At 37.8% G+C, this 12,693-nt stretch overlaps 1 protein-coding gene across 3 annotated transcripts in view; it reads right to left on the reverse strand.

Annotated features, from left to right (window-relative positions):
- Positions 1 to 12,693, reverse strand: part of DYM (dymeclin) — a 209,406-nt gene that overhangs the window by 56,474 nt on the left and 140,239 nt on the right. For all 3 annotated transcript variants that reach the window (XM_058044202.1, XM_058044201.1, XM_058044204.1), the window contains one exon: positions 9,235 to 9,337. In XM_058044202.1, the coding sequence (XP_057900185.1) occupies positions 9,235 to 9,337 (103 nt within the window). The remainder of the gene's footprint in view (positions 1 to 9,234; positions 9,338 to 12,693) is intronic.

Here is a 12,693-nt window from a genome sequence, read left to right on the forward strand (position 1 = left end):
CAGTTTATCTGGGGAGAACAGATATACTTCAGATAATGAGTCCTATTGCAGTGAATAAGGCAAATTGAACCTGCAATGTTACAATACATCTTATTTTCTCTAGAACAGGATGGCTGTTTTTCGTTATTAGCCAACATTATCTTTGAGGTCAAGGGTTTGGGTTAACACACACACAAATGCTGGAGTGGAACAGGCTCTGTACACACCGTGCCAGCTTGATAGCAACACAAAAATGCATTGGAACACAATGTCTTTGGAGAATGTGTTGTTCAGTAGTGGGCCACAGCTCACCCAGCTTGGGCTCCAGCCTGAGTATGAGCAAGAGCAGCTCTGGAAGAGCTCCACCACATTCCAGTAACATATCTGAAGGGCAAATGGGAAAAAAAAAAAAAAAAAAAAGGTATCTTACGTGTCTCAACTTTGTTTCAGAGAAGTGAAGGCAATCAGACATCTCCCAAAAGTGCTGGGGATAACAAATACAGGAGGATTAAACCATGGCAATGTATTAGAGGCTTGTCTCCCCAGAGCCTTCTCTTCCCCGGGCTGAACACCCCTAGTTCTCTAACTCTAACTCGGAGACTGTTAAGAATTGCTACTTTTTGTGCAAAGTCTGGGTTATTGTTTCTATAATTAACCAATTCTGTGGAAGAATTCCAATTTATAAAAGCTGACTTAGCATATGAAATATGCAATGTATTCCACTAATTCACTTAGTTCTTAATCAACAAAGAAATGAGAAAATTAGGAGAAATAGCTGATTACATGAAAGGGAATTAAAAGTTTATCTTTTCAATTACACCTGTGAAAAACATTAGGTTGCCCACACAATTCAATAAAAATGAGTAACAGACTTATAAATTTCTGTTTCTTCTAAATACATTTTCTAAATTTTCTGAGAGGTTTTTCAGGAAGGTATTTCACAGAGAACAAGAATCCACTCTTGTCAGTGGAGATAAACAAAATGTAAATTCTCCCTTCTACATTTCTTTAAATCTGTTTTCAGGCCAGGTGATGAGGAAATCAGTTTTCAGTAAGTGGCTTATTTTGCTCCATGTGATACTTCATATGAGCAGCAGAGAGGAGCCTACCCTTTTTCAAAATCCAATTTTGGTTTTGGATTTCTGTCTATATTAATAATTTTTCGTATCCAAGCCTTTTTCTTATTCACTTCATACCAAGACTGTCTTTTAATATGGTTGACTCATTCCCATTAAAACACTCTCCTTCCTTCATCGCATCATTCAGTGTCCTGGCCACCCACACTGCCAATCAGCAGCAGTTGTGTAACATTATAGGTAATATTAACAACAGCCACCAGTGGGAGAATTGCCCTCGGCATGACACTGTGAAATGCTGCTCAGGGGGCACAAGACCTCTCTGAGAAGATAAACTGTAAACTGATGAGATTAACTTGCTACAGTAACATGGACACAACATGTAATAAATGTGGCTCTGCAGAGGTTGAAAATGGTCCTGTTTCAACATTTTATAGAATTACAGAACTGTTTAGGTTGGAAAAGCCCACAGAGATGGAGTCCAACCATTCTCCCAGAACTGCCAAGTCCACCACTCACCCATGTCCCAAAGTGCCACATCCACATGGCTTCTAAATCCCTCCAAGGATGGGGACTCAGCACTGCCCTGGCCAGCGGTGCCAGGGCTGGAGAAGCCTTTCCATGAAGAATTTTCCCCAATATCCAACCTGAGCCTGCCCTGGCCCAGCCTGAGGCCGTTCCCTCTGCTCCTGTCCCTGTTCCCCCCGGCTGTCCCCTCCTGTCAGGAGCTGTGCAGAGCCACAAGGGCCCCCTGAGCCTCCTTTGCTCCAGGCTCAGCCCCTTCCCAGCTCCCTCAGCCTCTCCTGGGGCTCCAGCCCCTGCCCAGCTCCGTTCCCTGCCCTGGACACGCTCCAGCCCCTCGGTGTCTCTCTTGTGCTGAGGGCCCAGAGCTGTCCCCAGCACTGGAGGTGTGGACGTTTCAGTTCAGACAGATTTGAGCAGCATCTCCACAGGGGAATAACTTCTTCCATTATTTTATCCAACGTGAAGCACACTATCTTCGTCTTATAGCATGTTTCTCAAAATCACTGGGTCTTGGTTCACCCTAATTTCTATTATTTTCTTTGTCTTTCCAGTGTCAAATCACAGATATCTGCAATGAAGGAGTCTAAAGATCTATGTTTGGTTACTTTTTAAATAACTTCTTAGTACCCTTCGGTAGTAATGGATGGCTTTTTTTAAAACAACTAAAAACATACAAAAATGTCACTGGTTAGTCTGTAAATGTCCCCGTAAAATATGAAGAGGAGAAATTGGAAATGGAAGGTACAACATGTTCCGCCAATATCTCATAGAGAAAAAGCAGCACACAGAAATTCCAATTCCAGTTAGATATTTAGTACCAAACAGCCTAAAAGGTTTGGTACATACTTTCTTCCTCGTCCATTTCCTCTACTTTATATGGCTGCATGTTTAAAAAAACAATTACTGGGATGTTTATAACATATGGTCACATACTTATGGTTTTTAAGCACTACATTTTTCAATCAAAACCTTGCGTTAGGAACACCAGAAAATTGTTTTAATGCATTGTTGAAATAGATTGCTGTTATAAAAATAAATCCTACTCTTTGGAGAGCTACTGCATTAGTTTGTTCTGTTTGTCTGTGGACGTCTGACCAAGATGAACCATCCAGGTGAATAATTGGTTTCTGAGAAACGCTGAACAACCCACTCATGTAAAAGAGGCAGCAGGAAAAGCATCTAATGACCAAATCAGCAAAGAAGGGTGCTTTGGGGATCAGTACTGCTCCTTTTTTCATCCAAACACTTCAATACTTGCCATTAGTGTGAATAAAACAAATGTTGGTTTACATGGCAGTAATAAACAGTTTTATAGAGAGGCCTATGAGGGCTTTATCTTAATAATGTATCACATTTTCTATCTACAGCTACACCTAAGGCCCTTCTAAAACCAGCATTGCCAGGCTTCCAGTTCTCTCAAACGCAACCCAATTAGCTGTGCAGGAAAAAAATCAGCATACAAAGTTCTCCTGCTTAACTTAAGGAGGTGCAAAGGAAACCCCAAGATCTCATCCTTTTATAAGACAATCTCTTACAATTTCTTCAGTTTAATCACCTCTTTTAAGAACACTCATTTAAGCAGTCTTCTCAAAAAACATGGGGTTTGAGTGCAGACTTTGAACAAATGCCATAATTTATACCCTTTACTGCAAAATAATGACAATGTCCTAAAGCTCTACAACTATTTTAAAGAAGAAAAAGTAAAAAAAATATTATCATGTTTGGTTTATTTCAAATGTTTCTAACAAGCAAAACAAGGGGTTTTGAAATTTAGCAGGTGTTCTTCCATTTATTTGTTTTCCTTTCTCATAAACCTGAAGAATGAAAGATTTTAAATCAGATAATTATAAGATGCTACTGCCATAGTAAATGTTCCTTCAAACCAAATGAATTTTCATCCCTATTTGCCAAAATAATGAGAATTTCTAAGTGAAATAAAGCTTAAAACCATCTATGTAACACAAATACCAGACACCAATGGCACTTTTGTGGAAGTCCTGGGTGATGAAAGACCAACATGCTATTGAAGAACATCATCTTGATGTTCTTCAATGTATTTAATGTAAAAGTCTTTCAATCACAAGAAATGTATTTGTAAAGACATAATAATGCAAAAGCCAGCTGCAAATAACTATTAGTACTTCATAGTAATATACAGAAGTTTTAAGAGACTAAACTTCACCAACATCTTTTTTCACAGGATTTTAGGATAGTTCTTCTGTTTAAGGATAATTTATGCAGCATCTTCTTATGAAAGTTTCAATTCATTTAAAGGAAAGAACTGATTAAGAATTCAGATAGAACTGCAGAATTCAGCTATTACTCAATAGAAAAGCCTGCTTTAGATTTGGGTTAGGTTGGTTATTTCAGTCTATTCTGAAATAGCTATTTTTTGGTGATATAAAAATAGACAGATTAGGTAGGAGTAATATTCTATAAAATATAATTCATCTGAAGGAGGGTATGACTAATATTTAGAAAAAGTATTTTTAGGTCCTCTTCTCAATACTGGAGACAGGCAAACCCAAGAAGAACCTGATATTGAAAATGTTACTTCATCAGCCATCAAGTCAGAGTAATCAAAAAGAAGGTATTATACTGCAAAACAAGGTGAGTCTCCTATTAAGTGCAACTTGAACAGCTAGAATCCACATACTATTCAAAACCCACCCAATACTACATTGCTTTAGCATATGCTTTCATTAAACAACACCTTAATAAAAATTCTCTTGTATAATCACATTTTAAGTTTATTCCTCTAGACAACATGAGATACTAAAAATTCACACACAAAAATCAAGATTTTTGGACTACTAATGATGCGTGACTAAGGCATTAAAAAAAAATCTTACTGGGTTTCCTGATGCCATTTTGAAATGGAAGAAAATAGAGACAATAAAAACACTGAAGAGACCTAGGCAGTGCTTTGGGTGGTAAGTAGGTGGTTTCTGAATTTTAAAGAAAGATTATGACAAAAAAAACCCAAGACAACAAAACAAAACTACCTTAGTTTTTTTTCCTCACTCCAGTATTTGACAAATATGGGCATATCTCAGGCAGCAGTCTTGATTTAATTTGGCAAAAGTTTCCCATTCTGCCAACAGTGTAGCCAAGTTCTACATATTTTGTGAGTTCTTAGCAGTTACCACCGAGCAGTACTTTACAGACTACCAGCTGAACAACGTTAATTACATCACATTAACTCTATTACAGCCGACCAGTTTATTTGGAAATAGGTTTAATTCCATTTCTGCATCATTTCTGGAGTCATCAGATGATTGTGGGGAAGACTTCCCACTTCTTCGTGATAGCACTTGTCTATAGGAGAACACTTCTATGTGATGGCAGAGCTCTGCATTAAACTGCTCTTCAGATAATTAAAAAAATCAGAATCAGAGCTGCAGGATACCTCATGTAATATTAGATATGCAAGCACAGAACATTTTATAGGACCTGATGAACCTAGAGGTCTTTTCCACTCCAAATGGCTCTATGATTCATAAAATCATATTATGCCAGAATGATTTGGGCTGGAAAGGCTTACAGATCATCTCCTTCTAATCCCCTAAACATCACAACATTTATTTAAAGGCCAAATTGTTCACATCATTAGTGAATAAAACACTTGCTTTTTTCATACTGGGTGAAAAATTAACTTCTCTGCACGTAACTGAATCTAGAACATAAATAGATTCTAGATCTGTTCCATTATGTTTAAAAGACACCAAACACTGCAGTTCATGCACCTGATTTTACCTACTCTTTAGCAATTTCAAGTTTCTAAGATAAATATGGAGCTCTTAATTATAACAGGTAATTTTCTCTTAGGAAGTAAATGATGCAGGGGAACCTTTTTACATCTCTTGATGTACATGGGAGAGACTGGGCTGGTTGTCTCTTGGGGAAACTCAAATGAAGGACAATTTATGAAGTACTTGGAGGTTTGAATATAATCAAATGTAATAACAAGATATAAGCTCCCACCCCCCCAAATTTCTTTTTTGTTGAAACCACTTTTGTAATACTGCTTTTTAATAACCCCCATAATGGCCGAATTAGAGGGACCCCAACTGAAGTCATTCATCCCACATAAAACAAACATTGCTTTTTCTTCTTAGCTTTGTTTTACAAGCTACATTACTTCCAGATGACGCTCGAGGGGCCTAGGAGTTTCAAGAGTTAGATGGTTAAACAGACAGCTGCTTTCTATTTACCATATAAATCAGGAAAAAATCAAAGAAGAATCTAAATATTGGAATTCATTTAGCCCATTATGGAGCACAAACTGAGGGGGGAAAGAAAATAATACAGAAATCTCATCATCCAGATGCAAAGTTTAATTCTGGTTATCAAGATGAGAGAAAAACTCATCTACATTTGCAGAATTCCAGCCCTGCATGAAAGCCAGCTTTGCAGAGTGGGTAAATTTACTGGATTGGGAAGGAGTCATGAGAAGTCAGCTCTGATTGGGAAGTCTCCAGCACTACCAGGCTTTGCTACTGCAGACTTTATATATATAACTACACATCAAAACATATATTTTTATACATATACATGCACACACAAAGCTCACTACATTTGTAATTTTTACATTTTTCTCTTTGAGTTGCCAACATGCTTTCATTCTATGCTAAATAACCCAAAATCCAACAGATTTTGGACAGAGGATTAAAGAATGGCTCTCCATATATTGATTAATGTGTCTATTAATATGAAAAGTTTGATATTACTCTACAAGGTTTTTATCCCAAATTTCATCCACCACTGATGTGCTGTTTAAATTACAATGCTGTGTACTAAATAATTTAATATATTGCCACTAAGTGGGATTATTTTTACAATTTTTCCTAACACATTTAAGCTTCATCTGGCTAGAACAAATTTTTTTTTAAACCCAAAATTCAGGAGGTAAAACTCAAGTGATGATGTCTGCCAAACTACTTGAATCTAATACTGTATCTACATTTAATTTTTAATTTCCTCAATTTTTCTATTTAGGAAACTAGTTTTTCTCATATCAGCAAGAAAATGACATGAAGTTGCCAAAAATAAAAATTTACTCTCTTCTTCTCCATAGAAAGAGTTAAGGAGAATCTCTCGTTACCAGCTGTAGTTTAAAAAGCAGGGGAAGCACTCAAAAATCATAAAGAATACTATGAAATCCTTGAAAAGAAATTTTTGGTGTAGATGGTAGCTCCAACAACACATCTGACGTGTTACTTCCCAAGAGAAGTTAACATGTCTCTATTTATGCTGTTAAGTACCTCTGATTTGATAAATTACATAATGAAATTACTAAGAAAATCGCTGATATCTTTACTTAAGTAACATGTCTTGATTTGAACTGAAAGAAGCAAAATTCTCAATTATTTTATTACCAGTTTTCTTGTTTGCTAAAAATATTGGAAAACATGCTTTCATTGAATGCAAGAAAGTAAGAAACATAAACTTAAGTGGATTCTTCCCATTTCTATTTGGATTATATGTAGTATTTCAAAACAGGTCAATGCTGCAACAAAAACAATGAATAACAGTCTAACAAAGGATTGTATCTAACAACGAAAAATAGTCTTAACAAAGGATTGTGTCTTTGAGGCAATAATGACAGGGGTTGGTTGTCTCTGTCCTGCTGCCTTCTCCATTGTGCTCCTGAATCCACCGCACTGACAAGAGTTTATCAGGAAAGGACACTGGTCCAGCCTCAATAAATGAAACAAGTTGCTCTTTTCTTTTTTAAAAACCAGAAAAACCCCAGCAAGAACAATATCAGGGCCAATGGGGGTCAGTTCCTTACTTCAGTTCCCAGCTCTGCTGTTACTCCACAACCTGATGGCAAACTGCAGCAGATAACTCACAAAAAGAACATTAATAAACATGTAAAGGTAGAACTCAGTATATTCTTACCACCATCAGTGAGTATAAGCTTAGGGACTGTGTATTGGGTCAAAAACTTACTAGAATATAAAGAGTACTACGGTTCAAACACACAGAATTCAAGACAATATCTTAAACAGCACCTAGGATACTTTTATGTGATTTAACCATTGGATTCGGGTTCATGCAAATTCCCATTTGGATTACAGAGCACAGTAAGAAAATGAATAATTTCTAAATTAAAGTGAATGAAAAAATGGTGAAAAAGGCACTTTTAAAATACTATTTGGTCCAAACACAACCTGGCAAGAGAACTGTTTATTAGGCAAACCTCCACCTCTCAACAAACAAACAAACCTGTGCAGAGCAGGCAATATTGGAATCACCCTTTTCCTTAGCTCCATACTGAGATACAGAAGCAGAATATGCTGAAGTGATGAAATCTGGCCCCAAATTTTTTTAGTCAACTGCCTATGTTTCAGGCTGAGCTGTAACATGAACAATTTGAATAGGAAAAAGAAAGGACCAGAAAGCCATGCCTTAACAGTTTACCTTGTTGTTTCAAAATACAGGCCATGAACTTAATTTACTGTCCCCTACACCAATCTTTTCAAGGGCTCTCTTTCCCCCCTCCATCCCTACATCATACCAACAGTAAAAGGAAAAAAATCAGTGGAGTATCTAAGCCTCTTGGCTGTACTCCAGGGAGCTTTCCCAGCTCTATCAGCTGCATTGCTCAGCTCTTTCTGAATGTAAGGGGACAACTTCATACAGAAAGCCTTTCCCCCTGGGCCTTTCCTTAACCACAGTATTGTTTACATCCAGCAAGTTAAAAAGTTCAAAACCTATAAAATATTTTTAAAGCATTATTTTTTTTTAAGCAAGTATTCTTACACATCTTAAAATATAGTTCTTCATATATATGTTACCACATGCCTATGTGTGCCTATGTGTTTTGCAGATGTGTATCATGCTGTTTCCCTATTTAAGTCATTAAACTATTATAACAAATTATCTTTTTAGATATTTTTATATTTAATGCTAGAGTAATAGGATATGCAAAGTCTCAGGCAGGCATATTATGGATCATGCATTAGCCCTGAAAATAAAACAGCTGATACATTTTCATGCTCAAAAATCCCAAGCAAATGATAAATCAACTTTTCTTTCCTGCACACAGTACTGCAGTGAGGGTTCAAATGAGTACAGACCAAAGATACTTCAGCAGGACAAAGATATTATTCAAGTCCTCTCAAGACGTTCTTCCACCCAAAGCAGAGATTTCCCAACAAGCTATGTAATTAAATACAAAATTGTTGCCTACTTGTGGGCATTGGCTCAGCAAACTGCAGGGAACTCTAAGTATCCATGTACTCAGAACATACTAATTTACCCCATGACTCCAGTACTCCCTCAGAGGCTCACTGGGAACCGTTTTCAATCATTTTTAGGCATTTTAAGATTCTGTGGACGCTAAAGCCCACTTCTTAAAAATGCCGTTTTCAATGGTGTCATTTAAATATTCTGAATTACAAATGGCTCGAAAAGCATGAGTTGACACTAAGTCTCTTCCCTCTGCATAGCTGTGGTTTTGCTCTGCCATTTCTAAGTGTAATTCTTGTTTTTTAGAGACGTTTCAGACATGACATCATTCATACAGGTTCCTGTATTTTGATGTTGATGGTTGCTCAGCTGCCACACTCTGAGGATTCTTTGCAGATTTAGGGATGTATGACTTGAATTCCGAAGCACCCGTTACAACATTCATTTTGATACTCACATAATCAGGAAGTGGAGAGTCGTTTGAGCCCAAGGAACCTCTCAAGGACTGCGTGGCTTGCTCCAGCACTTTGTTGTGTTTTTTAGACAACAGAGAAAATAGACTGGGGGAAAAAGAAATTAAAATAACTTCATGAGAGTGTCCTGAAATAGTTAAGACTATTCAGAAAGGAAAGGTGTCTTATTATACACACAAAATTTTTAGAATGTAATGCACAATTGTATTATTTATTTATTTATTTAGCATCTGGGTAAGTAACAGCAGAGTTTGAATCAGAAACATTCTATACAATATATGCTCTGAAGAACATTTTCCGTTCATTATTAAATTCTTAAAAGTCAAACTGTCACAGAAGGAATGGCATACATGCAATTGTAGTTCATAAATAGTTTGTGTTCACTAGAATGCAATTTTTAAGTGCAGCACCTCATGCAATACATTGTAATATATACTTAAGTACCTCATATATTATCCATTTTAATAACCTATTGCTTAGATAGGAGAAATCTGAGTAGATGATAAAAGCTTTGTGTATTTTGAGGCTGAGTTATTGCATTTTACTATTACCTATTATTTTCAAATTTATTTTAGCCTAAGTCAATTGAAAAAAGATTACCTTAGCTTTATAATCTGTTAAATCAGAGGTCCATACACATACAGAGAAATAAACATATTTTTCTTGCATTCTGGAAAAAAGCAGGGCAATGACACTCACAGAGGATGGGGTAACCTGATTTACAAGGAGAATGGTAGAAGTAGCAGCAGTGGGCAAAGACCATCAGGTAATGCTCAGCAGCAGCAAGGAGTCAGATGCTCCCCTAAAGGCCTGGACAGCCTAAACATGGCTATCAATTCACAGATGAACCCATCCCCATATTGCAAGAGCTTCTAAGACCATTGAGTCCAACCATGCCCCCAGCACTGCCAAGGCCACCACTGACCCATGTCCCCAAGTGCCACATCCACTTTTAAAGAATGGCTTTTAAATTCCTCCAGAGATGGGGACTTCACCAGTGCTCTGGGCAGCCTGTGAAAGAACAACCTCTTCCATGGAGAATTTTTCCCTAACATCCATTCTAAACCTACTCCAGAGCAACCTGAGGCCATTTTCTCTTGTTAGGTGTCAGATGTTTTTAGGCTTTCTGCATTTAAAAGCATCATTTGGACTTCTTTACTTCTTTTTGGAGCATTACAGGACTCCTATCAGGTTTTCCAAGGATGACTGTGTGTGTTTTAGAGGGGAGAATGGCTAGCTTGTCATGAGCTCTTGTCATCCCATTGCTAGTCAAGAGCCTCAGGAAAAGGCTTTTCAACACTCCTCACAGCCACAAGGAATTAGCTACACTAACTCACAGCTATTAGTCAATACCATTAGAACATTCCATGCTAAAAGGGGAAGAAGCAACACAGAAATTAAGATATATTGGTAGCTTTCCACCTTTTTCCCTCTCCCAAATTCTATTATTGCACTCACAGACTGAATTTTTTTTTCAGATCAATAACTGGATCTGCAAACTGGTCCTTGGTAGCAAACAGTAGCACTACTTCTGCAACCATGGGTATCTTTGAAGACTCAGATTTCAGAGATACTGTCATCAGCACCATCTAGTGCTGTGGAGACAAAATAATCAGTTAAAACCAAGCTGAAGATGCTTATGGTGGGATGCAGCAAAAAAGCTGGAGATGCTTAAGGTGGGATGCAGCAAAATCAGGTTAAATCTGGTGTCTGCTCCAGAAGATAGAGATAATTTCACAAAGAAGAAGAATTTGGAATAACGCAGATTTCCAACTAGTAGATTCTTCTCCAAAACACATAAAGCATTCTGGCTTTAAAAGAATTTTAAATATAAACAAGGAAAAGGGATCAAGATTTTGAAAGTGCATGTGTCCAATGTATATGAAGAGGAAAATGAATATACAGTGGTATTCTGCATGGAACCAGAATAGCAAAAATTTATTCCAATAGAAATTGGGAAAAAAGGGAAAAAGAAGAAAGGAAAATAATGGACAAATTATTTCCTTATATATTCCTTAAAGGGTTTTTTGTAATAATTACATGTATTATAAGTAGAGTTTGTGGCATAAGAAAGGTCTTGGTGGCTGATTTCTAGTTAAAGAGCAGCAGTGCAGAGGCTTTTGTTGTCTTTCCCCTTGCAAATTAATTGTTGTCTTCCCCCTTGCAAAGTTCTGCTTCCCAGCCACAAACTCATGTCCTTCACACCAAGCTGGGACAATTTTTTGTGGGACCAGTGCCCATAACACAGATATCCAGGTTAGAAAAACGCAACACAATTCTCTCCTCCATCCATAGGTAATCCTTCTCTGAGGACCATCCCCTAGGTAAGCACAAGGGCAGGGATAATGGCAGGATTTTTCATACTAAATTTTTCATAATAAAAATGCAAACTCAAACACCCCCACAAAAACACTACAGCAAAACACAGGGGAAAAAAAAAGAAATCAAGGCCAGATATTGTGATTAGGAATGGATTTGGAGCTTGCTAGGAAATACTGCTGCTCCCTAAATTGGCACAAAACTTCAATTCCAAGTCATTCACTTATTATTGTGCCTCTGTCTCTAGCTCTGAAAACCACCTTGATAAATATCAGACTAATTTTTAAAGTCTCAGCACAGGGTTAGTTGCAACCCTCAAAAGGCATTTCTATGAAGTTTAGCTCATAAATACCCTTCATCACCAACAAATGCTGCATTCTAGAAGAGTTGCTTTATTTTGCAGCAGCCATGTCTCCAGTGTATGTAAGGTTTTAAGCTTGATTTTGATTTTCAGGGCATGAATAATGCAATTTTTAAAAAGCAAAAATCCTTTACAACAAGGTTGTTCCCCTCCTCACAACAAGGTACAAGGTCCAGAAGTGGAAGCTGTGACTGTCTCCCAAATTTTCCTCATGTGTCTTCATCACACATCTATTCTTGCCCAACTAAAAGCCAAGCTGAGATCAAAAAGAAAAATATATGTACTTTGTGGCAGCGTGCACAGGCTGACAAGAATATGGATTTTTCTACTGGAATATTTGTCCTCTTTCATCCACTCTTCTCCATCAACTGTCAGGCAGGCTATGGAGCCTGACAGCCCTTCAATCTCACCCATTATGGACTTTTCATAACAATAAAGAGCTATGTCCAGAACAATTAAATCATCTTGGTGTCCCTCATCTCAACTCCTCCCTCCCTCACAGAAGCACATCCAGGCCAATGCATAGTGAGCAAAACAGCAAGTTGGAATAAGAGCAAGATGAGGTAACAGCTGGCATCTGTTAGGAAGATTAGGACTCATCAGCTGGCATTATCAGGAGAAATTCCTGGCTGCGAGGGTGGTGAGTCCCTGCCACGGGGTGCCCAGAGAAGCTGTGTGCAGCTGGGAGTCTCCAAACCCCTGCAAGTGTCCCAGGCCTGGCTGGACAGGGCTTGGGGCAGCCTGGTCTGCTGGAAGGTGCCCC

The sequence above is a fragment of the Melospiza georgiana genome, chromosome Z (genome assembly GCF_028018845.1).
Source record: "Melospiza georgiana isolate bMelGeo1 chromosome Z, bMelGeo1.pri, whole genome shotgun sequence".
In the NCBI taxonomy this organism is placed as follows: domain Eukaryota; kingdom Metazoa; phylum Chordata; class Aves; order Passeriformes; family Passerellidae; genus Melospiza; species Melospiza georgiana.